Genomic DNA, 17855 nt, shown 5'->3' with positions numbered 1-17855 from the left:
GTGTGTATATATATATATACAAAATTGGAACTCAATTGTGTTTATATATATATAAAAATATATATTATCTTAATATATTTTTAAATAAAAATATTTTAAATAAACATCAGCTTCCACAATCGCAATGCCAACAATTACCAAACCCAGTAGCGAGCATGCTCTTGTGTCTTATAGCATACCTAATTTCACCTAGTCTCCACGTAATAATACCGAAGGACAGAATCCTAACATGAACAAAGACATGAAATTACACAGATGTCATCATTACTCTTCACACCGCTACAATGAATTTGATAGGGGTACGTGTTTCCACGGAAAGAGGCCAAAAACAATCATCTTTGAAATCCTTTGAAACCCCTTCTCAATGTAACTGATGATTTTCGAGAACCACTAGAGTGTTGGATTGACAATGCCGTTACATTTCTTAAGCAGAGGATATAACCAATCTGTTAAAAACATCAGAGACATGCCTCATCGTAGGCCTCCTTTCAGGGTTGCTATGAACACAAGCCATTGCAATCTTCAAAACGGCAACAATCTCTTCTTCTTCCTTATCCACATCAGGAGCTAAGTACGGATCTAAGACATCTACAAGTGGTTTCTGCTCTTCAATGCAAAGCTGGATCCAGTGAACGAGATCCATCTCTGAGGTACCGACACAGACCACTGGCGACCTTCCTGTGATCATTTCTAGTAAGATAACTCCACAAGAGTAAACATCCCATTTTTGTGATGGTTTTAGAACTTTTAGTGCTTCAGGAGCCTGGTAATAAGATACCAAGTTTGTAGATGAAACTGTGGCAACTTCTGAGCTTGGCTCACCCTTCTGTTGCCTCTCTTGTGGTTTTTCCAAGGTAGATCGATTAGATTCCCGTGTTGGGGACCCTCCAGCAATAGTAGCAAGTCGACCAAGTCCAAAATCAGAAATGTGTGGTTCCATGTTCTGTCCAAGAAGCACATTACTTGGCTTCAGATCTCCATGAACATATTTTTTAGTGCTGAATTCATGAAGATAAACCAAGCCTCTCGCAATTCCCTTTATGATTGTCAACCGAACAGACCATGATAATGGGGTGAATGACACCATTCCAGGCTTCCCTATTGACATTTAGAGAACCAAAACTTTCAAATAACGAAAATATAAAACAAACAAAAAAATACTACTTGAGGAAACAAAATAAAAAACAAGGGAAATGAGGCAACAGAAAATTTACTCTGGTGGCAAGATGGTTTTTGAAACTTACCATGAAGTGCTGTGTCAAGACTTCCATTCGGTATGTAATCATAGATAAGCAACTTCTCATCAACAGACCAGTAATATGCTCTGAGAGTCACAACATTAGGATGCCTTAGCTTGCCAATTGCTTCCACTTCCGTTTGGAATTCCTTAAATCGTTGAGAGCCTCCCTCGCCCAATCTTCTCACAGCTAAAGTATACCCATCTTCAAGCACAACTTTGTAAGCAATCCCAATTCCACCCTTCCCTAAAACAAAAGCAGACGCTTTAAGCAGCTCATCCAAATCAAAAGCCACCTGCGCATCCAGTGGCACAAGGTCACACTGCTCCACGTTCTCAGATAGAGTCTCGGACTCATCCTTCCTAAAGCGCAAGCACCCTTTCCTTCTCTTCCCTCCCTTCTCAAAACCATTATCATTTTCATCCTTATCCTTACGGCGTGGACAAGCTCTAGAATAACAATACGAAAACAACAATCCAACGAGGCAAATCCCAATGACATCACTCACAATTATCGCAACAACTGCACTCTTACTCAGTCCTCTTCCTTTCTCACTCTTTCTGCCACTGTTATCTGAATCTTGAGGGGGGGAGTTATTAGGCAAAAAAGGGATTGCTGAAGGTGCACTTGCACCGGCGGTATCCGAAGGACATGGATTTTTCAATGGAGGGCCACAGAGACCAGGATTTCCAATAAATGCTGTAGGACCTCTGTTCATTAGAGCACCATTTTGAGGTATTGGACCGCTCAAATTGTTATAAGTTAGATCAATATAAACCTTCTCAGGAAGGTTTCCAAGGCTAGCTGGGATTGAACCAGTAAAGAGATTGTGTGACAAGTCAGCAGTCCCTTGTAAGCTAGACAGATTTCCCATATCACTAGGAATCGAACCATTGAATTTATTGAACGAAAGATCAAGTTTTTCAAGGGAAACCAAACCAGTACCAAACCCAACTGGCAAAGAACCAGTGAAATTGTTTTGGCTAAGATCAAGGACCCTATGTCTCCTGCATTGAACAATTGACGTGGGTATTGACCCATTGAAGAAATTCTGGGATAAATCCAAGGTTTGGAGGTACTTGAGCTTGCCAATCTGATTTGGCAAAGACCCAGAAAAGGAATTCCCATAAAGGACCAAACTTTGTAGTCCTTGAGCTTGAAAGAGCTCAGCAGGCAAAGGGCCGAAGAACCTATTATTCCTCAAATTTATATGTCTAAGGTCAGAGAGTGACCCAAGAGCAGAAGGAAGAAACCCATAGAGTTTCTTCTTTGGAATACTGAGAGACATGACTTTAAGGTCCTTGCATGTAACCCCATTCCATGAACAAGGGTTGTCATCAGAGGAGTTCCAGTTACTCAAAGACCCTTCTGGATCTTCGTTAATAGACTGCTTAAACGACAATAGTGCATACCCTTCACTATTCAAAGAAGTCACTAGACTGTAAGAGTTAAAGAGAACAAGAACCAGCAAACTCAAAGAGAACATGTCTACAAACAAAGTGACCATTGGAAGGTGCAAAATGCAAAAGTGGGGCTTTAAAGAGCTTACCTTTCAGTACGCAAAAAGCCAAATGAGAATGAAGAAAGCTTGACAGGAGCAATGAAGTCTCTCTCTCTCTCTCGTTGTGTCATGTGTGTGGAGGAGAGAATGGAGTGTGAATGTGAAAGCCAAAACTCAAGAGAGCGTGGAAGAATGGTAAAGGTTTTCTTTAGTACCAGGGACTGCACCTTGGGAAGATAGATAATTTTAGTGAGAAATGAAAAACAAATGGGGAAAAAGTAAAAGTGGTTGAGAGTATCCAGATTACATAGAAAATTAACCTAATTATCTAATCTATGGGGCAGTCCAGTGATGTTTCTTCAATCTTGGAAAGCGACTCCATATAATTAATAACACGAGCATGCTCTCTTTTGCTTTATGGGCAGCTCCCTCCATATTTTTATCATCTTAATTTTTGTAATGATGAGTGGCACTGATTATAGGATATTAAGTACCAAGAAAATAATGATAAATTACATCATATCAGGAGATATTGCAAAGCCTGATGGATATTTTTTCCTTAAACCTAATATATTTTCAGATATTACATTTTTAAGATGATTGGCAAATTTATACTTTTTGAGAGATTTTAATTATGATTTTAGACATTCTTTAATTTCTTGAAAACATTTTGTTTAAATCTTATTCTTACGTACACAATAACAAACCTGTTGTCTGTAGTGTTTGACAGCATATATAATTCATAGTTGTCTGTAGTGTTTGACAGCATAATTCATAGTTGTCTGTAGTGGATAAAATCTGAATTCATATCTTCAATAGTCCAACATTTAAATCCTGAATCAAGCTAGACCAGGAGATGGTAATGAGAGGGGCCTCGATCGTTTTTGAAATATAAAATTACGAACATCTAATTAAAATTAGAGAATATTGATTCGAGAACATTAACCTTCACAAACAGTTGGGAAACTAGACAATCAGGAAAACAATTGTAATATATTAACATTTGGGTTTTCACCAAACCTTCTTCGTCTTGAAAATCTAAGATATAATATCAGTCTTGTCTTCATGCTTGTAATTTCTCTTTTTGCGGGGCTCTCTCGTGATTTCAAGCTATTTCAAATTGCATGTGGACGTTATAAAAAGATAGGGTTTCCCAAGCTTCTGCAAACAATTAACCATTGCGTCTTGATAGTAATTTATCATATATCTGACACTACTTGTAAGAAAAGATGAAACAATAACCTTAATTTCCAGCATCAGAGCCCTCGGTATCACCCCTCGAAATTAAATACTCTTGTTTCTTAGATTATTTCGATTTGCTTTGATCATGTGCACCAACTAAAAAAAAAATGAAAGTTGTAGATTATAAACTATAAAAATAAGTTTTATTTTTAAAGAGGCACTCTATATATGAAAATAGCGAAGCGTATATGAAAGAATTAATTATTAAATTTCAAGAGTCCCATCTCGTTGCACCCCTGGTCTTCGGCATGCTCCGTGTCTTGGTATTGAAGAGCAAGTTATTCTCTACGGGCGTGGGAAAAGAAAAACAGGATCCCTCTATTTGATTTTTGGGATCTACATTACTTATAACAACTGTAGATAGAGTCTTACAGTGTTAATGTTCCTATTATTTTATTCTTTTTATTAGAAATTAAAAACTGCATATATTTCAATTTGTCTGGTTTCAGGAGATTGATGAGCTTTATGGAGAGACAGAGACAAAGAAACTTAATCAGAGGCATGGAAGTACACGCTCGGCTGAAATGCATATCATGTCTGAGACGGTGAGATGGTGTAAGACTGTAAGACTCTATTTGAAATGCATATCAAATATTTGCAATATTTGATACTGAGCAGAGACGCAGGGACCGGATAAATAGAGAGATGAAAGCACTGCAGGGATTGATACCCAACTGTCACAAGGTTACTGATTCTTTATCCGTAATTTTGACTATATGTTCCCGGATTCCGATATTTCTCTCTATCTTTCATATAGCAAAATCTTAAAAAAAAAAAAACTGCCAAAAGAACATGCTACATGGTTGAAAGGTAGCTGCTATAAAATGATCGGTTGTAAGGTATAGGATCTTCACTGTTGTTTTATATTTTTTCTAAAATCATAACTGTCCAGATCATGCCCTGGTGTATATTAGTTTTCTTCGTGCTGAAGGACTAAATATCCACCTCATGATAGCCAGCGATGTGTATTGCAATATTGGACCTCAACGATGCTTTAATTTCTCCATCATCATCGTGGTTGTCGTCGTCGTCGCAATCATCATTATCATTATTATTAGCAGTACTGCTATGATTACTTTTATTATATTATGAATCTTTTCATCATATGTCAACTACAGGAGGTCATATCAAGTTAAAACCATGCATGCTAAGAAGTTTTGAGAGATTTTTTGCATTCCGTAGATCATTTAGAGAGCTAGCAAATTCTGGCAAGCTTAGCTAGTCATCTTTTCCTCTTGGAATCTTGTCAAAGAGTTTGGACCTGAAATCTTTCAATGAGTTGTTTATTTCTCTGTAGCTTTGCCCAAAAATTTCATGCACCTGCATCTTATTTTGCTCATAGAAAGCTGGTATTGTCGCACAGCAGGCAAAGACTACAAGGAATAAATGAAAACACAAATCCAATCAGGTTCAAATTAAAAAATCGATAAAGAAAACTCCATGGTCGTACCAAGGTATGCAAAGGTCATGGTGCTGAATAGGGATCCAATAAATGACAAGATGTAAAGCCCAGCTAATGTCTGAAAATCAAGTGCATAATTAATTAATTTGGAATTAAATCTATAATCCAAATAGATAATGTAGAGAATGAAGATGGTCAGGAGATGGAGACTTGTATACCACAAAAAAGGTTTTTAAACCTTTCTGGCCCGTTGATGTTTTGTAAAATGCAAGTATAGTCTCGTTAATTTGATCAAAGAAGAATCTGAATGCTGATTCTGGCAACCTTATATCGTTAGAAGTAGGAGGATTCCTGTATTGATGAAGAAATCACTACGTATAGAATTTCAGAAGAACAACATTGCTAGGAATAAAAGTGTATAATGCTCCCTCTATTTTGTAGTTAAGTTTCCCCCATGTTATAGTTCTAGTCAATTTCCCTCATAATTGAGAAGGTATATGGACTTAAATCCGACCAATCAAAGATTGCTTCTGATCACTGTCGATTTTATGCATCTCAAAATGGTGGAAACTGAATTTTTACTACAGTCGTTATGATCAATGGGCATGGTTTGATTCGTGTTTTGTCAATTATAATTAATATGTAAGGGAAATTGACCAAAAGTGAAACAAAAAGATTGACTTTCCACTACAAATATAGGAGGCAAGATAGGATTATATATCACAAAAATAAATGGTTCTTAAACAGGCACTTTATATTAGAATATGCTAATAATAACTCGTTACCTTTTGGTGAGTCCTGCACTCTTGGACCAGGTGAAGAGGGTGATCATCAAAAGCATGAGAATGTGACAGAAGAAGGTTGCTAAAGAGTACCCTGTAAGTTCAAAGAGAACCCATAGAACAGTAACACCCCCTAGGATCCCTCCTGATAATGTCTTGTTCTTCCACGACAATATGTCAGCAACTACAAAGGGAACCAAATACACAGCATTAGAGAAATGAATCTCAGACCACATGAGCAAACTAAGGGGAAGATATGTGCATGTATTACCCTTTCCCCGTCCAAGGACGGCATGCATGTCACTTCTCATGATTGTGTTGGATGCTACTACCTTAATCTAATTCACCAAAAAGAAAAAATCCCAGCAATGCAGCAAATCAGGTGTGTCGATCAATTATCATTCTATAAAAAAGCCGTCGTTAATTCTATCAAATTTAAGCTTAGAATAGAAACAGTTAATGGGATTGAATAAAGTACCATGGCTTTAGCATGGCCAGGAAAGTAATTGCCCTTCGCACATGAAAAGTTCAATAATTAATTTAATCAGTTCATCGATCCATGCACGCAGAAGATCTTCGTCCTCGGCAGTACTGATCGGGACAAGTAGATTAAGAATTAATGTCGATGGAGATTTTAAAGTTTAATATCGCTTTTGATCATGGAGGAAGCAATTATGGAGATTGAACTGTAAAGATGAGATCCATCAAATTAAATTTCTCCACGGATTATGCTAATTATTTAAGGTAATTTATTATTACTGCATCAAGTGAGAATTTAAACATAAATGGAATTCACGTTCAATTAAGCCATTCGCTTTGGTACTCCAATATAAATACATAATTTCGATATAATTCGACTTTGGAGTATACCAGGATGAAGATACTTATGGATGACATGAAGTAATTCAAGTTCAATTATTTGGGCTATGAAATTTTGTGTTATCTTTTAAAGATTGTCAAGTATGCTCAGTACTTAATTGTGGTTCGTGATTGAGTTTTAAAAAATATTTATTTTTTTAACATCTATATATGAAAAAATTTAAGAAACCTTAAAAAAATTAATTTGAATAAAAATTACACCAGTAAAAACATGAATTTATTAGTTTTGCTTTTATATATATTTTTTTGTCATGGAAAGGTATGCCCGATAACAAACATTCATACAGTAAAAAAAAGACAAAAACAAACAAACACTGTAAAACTTGCAACCTTTCTCATGAAAAAAACCGCAACGGTCACGATGCTTCTTTGCAACCTTTCTCATAAAAAAACGGCAACGGTCACGATGCTTCTAATACTCTAAACAAAAATTGTGATCCTTTCTGAAAAGGGAAAGGTTTTAGGTTTTCTTTCTTTTGTAGCAATTAATTACTCAATTATTTGTTATTAGACGTCTCTCGCTCCTCTTTCATCTCCTTTCCTCTATACTTTCCCTCTCTGCAATACATATTATTCTTTTGTTTACCGGTGATTAGGTAATTCGACAAGTATAATCCATTCTCTAGTTGAACTCATCTCTACTACTTGAAAAACATCTTTTAAAATGAAGCCAATTCTCAACTTTACTTTTTGGACAAACACCGATTGAAAACCCATGTTGAGACTGGTTTTTAATTTTATCTCTGCAACTGGGTTTCTGCCATTGAGGATCTCCGTCAAAGTTGGGTTCCATGTGACGTGATTTTTCGTTGATTCAGTTGACTCCTATTGAAAGTAAAAGCGGTATTCTCCTTTTCAGCTTGAAAATGAAAGCTTAGAAACCATTTATTTCACATTAAATTGGTTAAGCATTATCGGTTAACCTGTTTGGTATTGAGTCTCAAATAGGATTAAGCAACATTTAATTTCTTTTTACTTAAAATTAATTTTTTTTATATTTTAAAATCATTTTGATAAAGAAATTTTTAAAAATTAAAAAATATATATTATTTTAATAAATTTCTAAATAACTGCTACTACATAAAAAAAAAATATTATCAAAAAAATTATTATCGAGGAGTTGAATTTTAATCTCCCACAGGGGATGAGTTTTGTTGGCTTCCTCACTGGCAAGAAATGACAAAATCCAAGTACCTTGTTGGGTTTCCTAACAAGTACATTGAACCACTCATCCAGGGTTTGAAGTTTGGAACCTCGGAGCCAGTCGGATTTACAGTTGTTCGGCTCTACTCTATAATCTTTGGATTCACAATACTTTCTAGATTCATTAGAAGGCCCATTGGAAACCAGAGATGCACAACTTGGAGCGGCCTTCTGCCATCTCTCGCCCTCCTTGAAGGAACCACACCAATGAAAACTTTTGGCAAGCATAGTTTGTAAGAACTACTAGTTTTTTTTTGTCGCCATGGCAGGAGATAGGCAGATGTGATATTAATACAACTATAATGCTAAGACATCGCATGGAGTGCAAGCGGCCAGTATAACTATAATTCTTCGAGGCAGTGCCAAGAAGTGCACAACAAATATACACAGAGAAAACACTTGCTATTTCACATCAGACATGATATAAGATCATACATGCGTGCTTGTAGCTCTCTAACAACCATGTCAGTTTCCTCTATCCATCTTTCCCCAGTGATAAGCCCCAAAAGCTTTAGTCGTTGACCTAATCAAAACATAATCAAGCCTTCTCAAATTCACCAGTTTGTTGCTGCTGGGGGTAACTTGCACTGGTCATCCCAACGCCTTCATTCTGGTGCTTCTCCCATCCACCAGTATCAGCTCTCGAGTGAGCCCAATAGTAAAGGATTGACCCTATCAGTGATAACAATGTAAGAGCTGCACCGGCAGCAAAGACACCTCTGCGGAGTGTGGCACATGATAAGTCACCCTGACGAAAGAATCCTCGGTATTTGGTATGATATGCATTCCTTGCTGATCCAGCTAATAAGCATGCCTCGGCTCCCAAAAAGCTTAACCTGAAGATTTCTTTGTTAAAATTCTTGATTTCTCACCGATGATAAAGCGAAATGATTGGCAAATTCAGCTAAATAGGTATGTCGTTTTGGGGGAGATCAGTATCATCCATGTACCATTCAGGTGTGCTAAAGATAGCAGGCATGAAAATAAATAGGAAAAAATGTTGTTCAGGTTGGTTTTACCTAAACTCTGAAATGTCCTACCAACAAGCACCAAGCTCTTTAACATTCAGGTAGAGAAATAAAGAGTATGCTGTTTCACAGAAATAACAAATTTACCCACATCAATTATTATGAAGATTCCTAAATACTAATCTTAATTCCATAAATCTTGAAGATTAATATATTTCCTATTTTTGTTGCTTAGTTCACATGTTGCCGCCTGGAGACCCACAAGTTCAAACCACAGAAATCAAATATTCGAAGATTTTGGCTTCATTTGTCGGTGGAACAATAGACCCAAATCTCAATTAATCAACCATATATATATATAAAGGACCGGTCTAGACCGTTCAAATTAATAATACTGAAAAAAATGATGATAAACCGAGAAAATAAAGACAGGGAGTTTGAAGGGATGGGGAGGGAGAAAATGGTAAATTTATTTTACCAGGAAACGATGAAGAAGATGATGGCACAAGTAGTGGAGCAGCTTCCAGTAACAAGGCCTTTTCCAAAGCAGAGACACCTAGTAACGCCATTAACAATCATTTGGCTAATAAGTAGCAGCCCAAACGCAGCTAATCCGTACACCGTAGACGCGTCCGTATCATACACGCAGTAAGTGCTCTCATCGTACTGATCAGGCACCACCTTAGCCTTCTCACACAAAACACGCAAGATAAATTTAACAGAACAGATAAAAAAGAAAACTCAAAAATCGAGAGAAAGAGAGAGATAGTTACGGTGCTGCGGCGGCTTTCAGCGCCGATGGCGAGGACGAAGGCGACGAGGTGAAGAGAGGTGATGATGACAGAAATGGAGATTGAGACCGCCATTATTGTTGTCCCTTTTCCTGCTAATCTCTCCGTGTGTGTGTGTGTCTCTCTGTTATCGTGTTATGCACACTGTTTTTTCTCTACCTAGTAAAATCATATCTCGCTTGATTTTTTTGTGCAATTTCATTTTTGCCCCTAAATATTCCTCCATGTTTCATTTCTGTTTCTTTAGTTTAAATGTTTCCTGATGTTACCCTTTTGATTTGCAAATCATTCCTACAATTACCATTAACAAACAAACAGGTGTTGGCCTTCTACAAAAAAAAATTCTGGAATTGGGAGGGAAAATGAGACGAAAATGAAATAAAAATGGAAAAAAAGGCTGCTTTCTGCTCAATAGTACCTGGTGAAATGGAAACTCTTAATAATGGTAAATAATAAGCTATTGGATAGAAGTGGAATGCACTTAAATTTATGAAGGGCAAAAGTGTAGTTTACTTAATGGTAGTAAATATATCGTGGCATAAATGTGTTGCCTTTTTTTTTACGACTTTTCTGTTTTGGGGGGCCTGCTGTGCTTTTTTGGATATATAAACCGATATTTTTTAGTTTAATTAAAAGGTAAATTATGATTATAATTAATGGGGGGGTGGGTTTCTGATCTGGTGTGGTCAAGAACACGGGTTAAAGGTAGAAATAGCCTAAAGATAGGGCAATTGAGGGTTTTGATTGAAATTCTGGGTATTTCGGTGTGAGGGTATGTAAGAATGTATGATTGGAATGGGACCTTTTACTGGCTTCTGTTTACTAGCGTGTCTCGTCAATAGCTGGAGCGCTGTTGGCTTGTCGGGACGCCTATTTCCCGGTTAACTTACCGGATATAGCACGTCACTTTCTTTTTAACAGATGAATTCTTCATGTTTTCACCTATAAATCTATCCGGTATAACTTTAGATATTCTATAAAATATAAACCATATTCATTTAATATATTTTTTTAGATCCAAGCAGTTTAAATTTTGATTGTTTATTCTTCAAAAACAATATAATATAGTAATTGCACTGTTATTAAAAAAACAAAAAAAACAATGATATCCCCAAACCAATTAAGAATAACAAATTAATTATATGCTAATAAAACTTTAAAAATTAAAAAGTAAAAAAATAATTTTACCATAGCCTTAAGACCCATTTCACTATGAATGTACTATAGTGAAAAACCATCTCTCAAGTTTTACTTATTATTTTTATATTCAGTTCCTTTTTTTTAGATTTCAATTCTTTTTTATTTCAGGTCAAGGTTATTAATTCTGCTCCGTTTCGTTTGGAATAACCGAAACATTTCATATCAATTTAAAAAACAAAATAAAATAGAACAATTTTCATCTCATTTTAAATCTCGGTATGTTCCGGATTTTTCAGCTAAATCTGGCCGGAATGTTCCGGTTTCATGCCACATGTTCCGTTTCGGTCTTGAAAAGTCATTGAATCAAATTGAACATGGTTCAATTTAATTAATTAAACCACCCAAGTATAAAAAGCTTTTTTTCATTACTATTTTCAATAACAATGATATTAATAATAATATTAAAAATTATTATTACTATTTTCATTAACAATGATATTAATTTTTTAAAATTAGATTTATCACTAATATATATAGTTTATATTTATGTTGTTTTTTTCATGTTTATACTTCGTAGGAATTTGAACAAAACAAGGGATGTAGGAATTTGAACAAAACAAGGGATGTTTTAGATTTCATTAGACTTGATAATATTGACCTAACTTTATATTTAAAATATTTGTGTTAAAACATTTTACTTTCATAATATTTTGATATTTTGTTTAAGTTGAATTACTTTAAGTTAAAGATCTATTTAATCTTGACTATTTATAAATATTTTAAATTTTAAAATTATATTTGTTTTGTATTGTGTTTGTATTGCATAATTTATAATTAATTTATCTTGAATTTGAATTATGTTTGTTGATTATTTATATTTTTATATATATATATATATATATATATATATAAAATACAAACATACACCAATTTGTGAATAAAAAAAAAATGTGAACTAAAATAATTTTTAAAAAATTAGAGGGATTAAAATGAAACACTGTCAAGGCATCTATAAAATTACTAGAACTTCTACACAAATGAATTAAAGATTTGATTATACAAATTCATTACATTGCATCATAGCAAACATGACCTAAGTATATTAAGAAATCCCAAAATCAATATGATCAAGAAAAAATAAATATCCTGAATCTCTTAAAGGCACAAAAAGATTAATGAGGATCTTCATTCCACTGAAATCATTTTTTAAATAAGTCAAAAATCTGGGTTTTATATTACCAAACGAACCTTGTTCTTACACGAGGACACTGGAAAGACTTTGCTTAACACATTACATCCCATGAGTGATGAGTAATAATAACTACCATAAACTGCTTCGAATGAATGAAACTGGTTCCTCTACCCTAGACCCAGCCTGGAATACACACAGAAAATAACATTAATAACAACAAAAAGAAAACTGTATTCCAACAAAACTGAAGAAGAAGAAGAAAGGGACAGGTCTTTTAGGCCCTCGTCGGTTTTCTTCCAACCAGAGCAAGAGCTGTTGAAGATGGGACTACTAGATATAGAAAAAGTAGGCTACTCAATGATTGTAGACCATGGCAGATTCCATGGATAAGAGACGTATTGTAGAATCTGTAAGCACAATCTGGATTGAATTAGAGGCACTAAAATCAGGGCCATGCCACAGCAGTTGGTGTTAAAATGGCAGGGCTAACTGGGGAAAAAAAATATCAGGACCACCGTTTCACCTAATCATAATGTACAGATAACAAAACCATTTCAGCACATTACTCCTCATGGATATCACAACAGTAAAGTGTTGGATTACATATGTGAGGTAGGCTCAAACTTGAAAACACAACCTACCAACATCCCCTTCCAGATGTTGAATAAAACACCACATCCTAAACACGGATAATCAGGACAAAAAAAAGTGCCTGGTTTATCATGACATACCCCATTATAGAAAACATTGAAAACAAGCTAGACGTAACTTAGTTACGCTGACAGCAAAGCCAAACCACCTCTTTACCCTGGTTTCGCTCATCAGACCTTCAGCAGCATATCCTAACTCTATTTTTTTTTCTATTCACTATGCTTGAGCCTTGTTGCAATTGCACCCCTTCCATTCTAAAGCATTCTCAGCATTTTTTTTCACCCCCCTCTTCTCATGAATTATTAAAGATAACAGGAAACCTACTAGAATATGACCACCCAAATCCACTTATCATAATGGTCTCCATAAATTAACTCACATGTCAGGTGTGTGCATGTACCAATGTAAAACTGGGCTTCACTTGTATAATAGCTGGAGTAGTGTGGTAACAGTCATATCTCTGTATCAACTGCGGCAGAAAAATAGGAAATCTGGATGGTTGACCTGAAGCAATCTCAACCATTTATCAGCAGCCTGGAATAGTGAGTTTGACAACTGATGGTCACATTCACCATTGGATGTCCACAAGGACCCCTTGAACTTGTAGGATGCGAGACCAAAAACAGGCAAGGACATCTCAGACAGACCATCCACTTCATTGGAATACGTCATTACAGGGGCCTGTGCACTTTGCCCACCTGCCAAGAAAGTTGGCATGATGAGCTCATTAAAGTTGAAGAAAAACTTTATTTGATAGAAACATGTTAAGCATTTAGTTTTGTCATGCTCAAAATTATTCAGGTCCAAAATAGTTACAATGAGAAACAGGGTTGCTACAACGACAGTATCAACAAATGCTGGTGCCTAAAAAACCATTGGATTTGACTTTCATAATACCATCACACTATTTCATTCAAATCCACTGGTCTTACAAGCATCATCAGCATTGTCCCGATTGCAGGTATTCTAGACTTCCATTGAGAAATGAAATAAAAAAAAGTCCAGTCTATAAAGGATTAGGGTAACAATGCCTGTGTTAAAAAGGGTGTGTTGCAGGCAGCAGAAAAAAAGTATAATTTGGGGAGAAGCGGTGCATACTTACTGAAAGTTAAATTAAAAAAAGAACAAAAATGCATGCTTTTAATTCATTAATTTATGCACTCCTTCATCCACAGTTATGGTCCTCCTTTCCTTTTTTGTCTCAAAATTTATTCCCGTCTTAAATAGTCTAAGAAATGTTATTGTTCAATTTCCTATAATATCCTGTATTCTTACGTTAACCACATAGTAATCTTAATTTTTTAATACCAAAAACCAATCCAAGGGTAAAGCCAAGCTCTATTATACATCAAATGGCAATCAAAGCATTAAATGCAAGATCCTAAAAGATGGCTTTTCATATGGAAGTGCTTTTAGAGGAAGGGTTGATAAGTTTGCAATATAGTTAAAACAGTTCTAATTTAGGAACATCTCTAAGAGTAAGAGGCCCACACATAAGATCTAACTTAAAATATCAACAAGCAGAATAAAAAACTAAAGACACCAAAAAATAATACAATTACAAATACACAGTGCAACATAAAGAAATCAGCAGCCAAATATATTTCATTACCTCCCAATGAGGTATAGAGAGAATGGAATGTCAGGAAGCAAGCATCCAGATCTTTTAAGGTTGGTCCTGTTGGTATTCTGTAAATTGGGTACCTATAAAAGTCCATAAGGAACTATAAGCCATGTGTGATGATAATATTCGAATCAAATGCAACACTAAATGTTGAATACCAGGCCACAGAAATCCAACTCGAAGGTAATAAATCACAACTTCTTCGAGTCTTCAGCTCAGGGAAACGGAAGGCAATATCCGATATCTGAGGCGGTAAAAAAGAGTTCAGGATAAGGTAAAAAGAGAGAACCTAAAAAGGGAACCACACTCATAAAAATATGCATGGATTTCTATATCTGAAAAAGGACACTTGATAACCTTATCAGCTAATGGTTCCCGGCTGTAGGGAGGGTCTTGTTCGAGATACTCAAATAGCAAGCAACCTTGAGAATTCACATATTCACCCTCATCACTGAAGAAATCCTCTTGATGGGCACCACGTTGATCTCTCAATGATAATCCATCCATTCTAGGAGGCAAGTCATTAGTTGCATGAGAATGATTCCATCGTTCCCTTGAGCATTTCAGTCCTCTTTCATGCTCATAATCACTGCTTCCATCACTACTTGAATCTCTAAAATCACTGTCACTATCCTCACCCAATTGTCTGCAACGAGAACAAACTTCAGTTCTACTATACAATCAGCCAATCCAAAAAAAAAAGAACACGTAAAAACATGTAGGAGAACAAGATAATATAAGCTGTAATATGTTCAGTAAAATAGATTGTGTCTGCATTGGCCTGTGAGCCATTTCTAAATCTAGGTAAGCAAATGAGACAAGTTGAGTACTAGATATTTGTGCCTAGTGACAATAACACTAGGACACAAACATGATACTGATTCTGAAACAGCACGTGCGTAGCCCAGTTATTGAAAGACAAGGCATAAAACAATTTTGAAATTTATCATCAGGAATTAGGTTGTAGGGGATACCAGAATATGACTTTAGATTAGAGCTAATTCATAATAAGTTGAAATCGTATCATTTGATAAAAAATTAATGGCAATATCACGATAAGTTGAAATCAGAGCTGTATTGGCTTGGGCCTGGGTTCAGTTTTGCTAAGAGTGACTATATTTAAAAGAAATCACACACGAAATAACTTTGTTGTTAAAATGCAATGCAACATTTTCTGACACCCATTCCATAACCCACAATTTTGATAGCCTCAAAAAACAAGGTAATAGCCAGTAACAAATGCCCAACAGCATGAGATCTTATTCCAACACATCAAAACCCAAGAGAAGGCCCAATGCAAACTTCCTGTCTAACAGAATATTGGTGGTACAAATTTAAATGTATAAAAATCATCTTTGAAGACTTAAGACTCATTTGGTCATTCAGCAGGAGCATATGACCTCGACACCAACCACACAAAAGAAAAATAAGTTACGCAACAAAATTAACAAATGTAACTCCATATACCTTTTTAAGAGATGCTTGATGAAATTCTTTGACATTTAGAGCAAAAAAAAAACCACAAATCATAATTGCCTTTTAGCAATCAAGCTTTTGATCAAACCTGACGAGAAGCTGGCTCAAAAATACACTAAAACCAGATTATTCTTTTTTTTATTTTCAATCGGTAAACTACACACTAGGATTAACAGTATACGAGTAAATACAAGTTCAAAGGTAAAGATTAAACACACACCACGCTTATATTAACTTACAAGCCTATGGAAAAAACTAATCGGCAGTATAAATCATGGCATTTACAGATGCAAACCAGAAATAATGAATGCATGTTTTGTACAAGAAGGACAGAACCCAAACAACCAACTATAATGAGGCAAAAGATTCCAGAACAGAAACAAAACCATAACCAACAGTATTTTTATTTTACCTTGGCTTGGGAGGCATTTTCGTAGAATCAGCATATATTTGGATACCAGAAAGATAAGGAACATAATATTGAACAACACAGTCGCTATCGTTCAAAATTAAAGGCACTCCTGCACCATAAGCACTCCATTCTTTAAAAGATTCCCATAAATCACCCAGCACAAAATACGGCTCAAATTCCACATCATACGTCCTCCATCCCCGCATTGTCGTCTGCCAACAAATTCATTTCAAAAACTTAATTTAATAAATAAATAAATAAATAATTCTATTCAAATAATTATTATTTTAAAAATAAATAAATATTCAAATATAACCAAACCTTAGAGAGATGCTGAGCAGGAACAGAAGGTGTGATCGACTCCAAAAACCGATCCAAATTACTCTCAAACGCCGGAACAGAAACTTTTTCCGGTTTCGTCAAATCCTCGAAGCCACCAGTCAGGTTCTCAACTGGTTTATCATCGGTAACATCGCTTTGTGCTCTACGAAGCTGATCGGTCCGGTGAGCCCTGCGTGCTTTCAAATCATTAAAAAACCGATCCTCGCCTCCTCGCCTCCGCGTTGACTGCAATCCCGTCCCCAACATTTCTACCTAGTAGCAAACAACTCCTAAAATCTAATTACTAACCTCTCTTATGTACGGAATAATCCTGTGAAGGACTAGATTGAGATGAGTTGAAAGTATGCAGGTATTGAGCGATTTTTGTGAGTTGATGCAAAATTATATCAGTGAGAAAGGAAAGAGAGGGGGAGAGTGTGTGTGGTAATGTTAAAACCCTAAAAATGGAGATTGCGAGTGTTTGGTGATGGATCTGAAGGAGGTGAAAGGGGTAGAACGGTAATGTGAGTCGAGGGGAAAAAATTGAAACGAAATAGAGAAGAGGAAAAGGTGAGGTATAGAACCTGAAAGGGGAAAGGTGGGAACCTGCTACCATGTTTAAGTTATTTTATACTTCTTTTTAAAAAAGAAATAATAATCTGAGGGGTCCATATTTGACAAGATGGAATACTTTTATAGGTAAGAGGACAGATCTGGCCCTATCTAATATTCTCTGACTGTGAGTAAAATTAATGGGTGAATCTTATTAGGTTTTTAGGCAAGAAATTGGAGAGATTATATAATTAGAAAGTTATTAACTAGATTAATTTAAAGAAATTCAGGAAGATAATAAGGAGAGAATCACCCTTGAAAAAAAACCACTCAAAACTATATTAAAATTAAATTTATTTTATATCTTTATCTTTATTTTTTAATTGTTTTCATGTTAATTAAATGTAAACTGGACTAAACGGGGGTGTACGAAGGAGGTGGTAACACGTTTAAATTGGAGATTGCAGGACACGTGTATGGT

The 17855-nt window shown here is 35.6% G+C and overlaps 4 protein-coding genes across 7 annotated transcripts; all 4 read right to left on the bottom strand.

The window, feature by feature from the left end:
- Positions 1-64: 64 nt before the first annotated feature.
- Positions 65-3086, bottom strand: LOC7482854 (receptor protein kinase-like protein ZAR1). Of its 2 annotated transcripts, XM_024606310.2 has the most exons (3): positions 2788-3086; positions 1245-2656; positions 65-1098 (listed from the first exon to the last, which is right to left on the bottom strand). In XM_024606310.2, the coding sequence occupies exons 1-3, from the start codon at positions 2868-2870 to the stop codon at positions 425-427; spliced, it is 2169 nt and encodes a 722-aa protein (XP_024462078.2). In that variant the 5' UTR covers positions 2871-3086; the 3' UTR covers positions 65-424. The 2 variants fall into 2 exon arrangements, with proteins under 2 accessions (XP_024462078.2, XP_002311473.3); XM_002311437.4 differs by having other exon boundaries at positions 1245-3084.
- A 2113-nt stretch (positions 3087-5199) lies between these two features.
- Positions 5200-8475, bottom strand: LOC7482853 (reticulon-like protein B14). The gene is made up of 6 exons (XM_052455104.1): positions 8239-8475; positions 6437-6503; positions 6169-6349; positions 5602-5734; positions 5432-5501; positions 5200-5354 (listed from the first exon to the last, which is right to left on the bottom strand). The coding sequence occupies exons 1-6, from the start codon at positions 8473-8475 to the stop codon at positions 5200-5202; spliced, it is 843 nt and encodes a 280-aa protein (XP_052311064.1).
- A 90-nt stretch (positions 8476-8565) lies between these two features.
- LOC7482852 (uncharacterized) lies at positions 8566-10159 on the bottom strand. The gene is made up of 3 exons (XM_024606324.2): positions 9989-10159; positions 9694-9902; positions 8566-9083 (listed from the first exon to the last, which is right to left on the bottom strand). The coding sequence occupies exons 1-3, from the start codon at positions 10079-10081 to the stop codon at positions 8786-8788; spliced, it is 600 nt and encodes a 199-aa protein (XP_024462092.1). The 5' UTR covers positions 10082-10159; the 3' UTR covers positions 8566-8785.
- Positions 10160-12315: 2156 nt separating this feature from the next.
- Positions 12316-17439, bottom strand: LOC18101511 (uncharacterized). 3 transcript variants are annotated; one of them, XR_002983432.2, is made up of 7 exons: positions 16823-17439; positions 16502-16713; positions 14971-15259; positions 14772-14857; positions 14602-14693; positions 13369-13687; positions 12316-12521 (listed from the first exon to the last, which is right to left on the bottom strand). XR_002983432.2 is itself a non-coding variant. In XM_024607515.2 (6 exons), the coding sequence occupies exons 1-6, from the start codon at positions 17087-17089 to the stop codon at positions 13455-13457; spliced, it is 1179 nt and encodes a 392-aa protein (XP_024463283.1). In that variant the 5' UTR covers positions 17090-17439; the 3' UTR covers positions 12880-13454. The 3 variants fall into 3 exon arrangements, 1 of the variants encoding a protein (XP_024463283.1); XR_002983433.2 differs by lacking the exon at positions 12316-12521 and adding an exon at positions 12737-12861; XM_024607515.2 differs by lacking the exon at positions 12316-12521 and having other exon boundaries at positions 12880-13687.
- Positions 17440-17855: the final 416 nt, after the last annotated feature.

Source organism: Populus trichocarpa, chromosome 8, assembly GCF_000002775.5.
Source record: "Populus trichocarpa isolate Nisqually-1 chromosome 8, P.trichocarpa_v4.1, whole genome shotgun sequence".
In the NCBI taxonomy this organism is placed as follows: Eukaryota; Viridiplantae; Streptophyta; class Magnoliopsida; order Malpighiales; family Salicaceae; genus Populus; species Populus trichocarpa.
The sequence above is the reverse complement of the archived record's forward strand: the minus strand, read 5'-3'. Positions and strand labels throughout refer to the sequence as shown.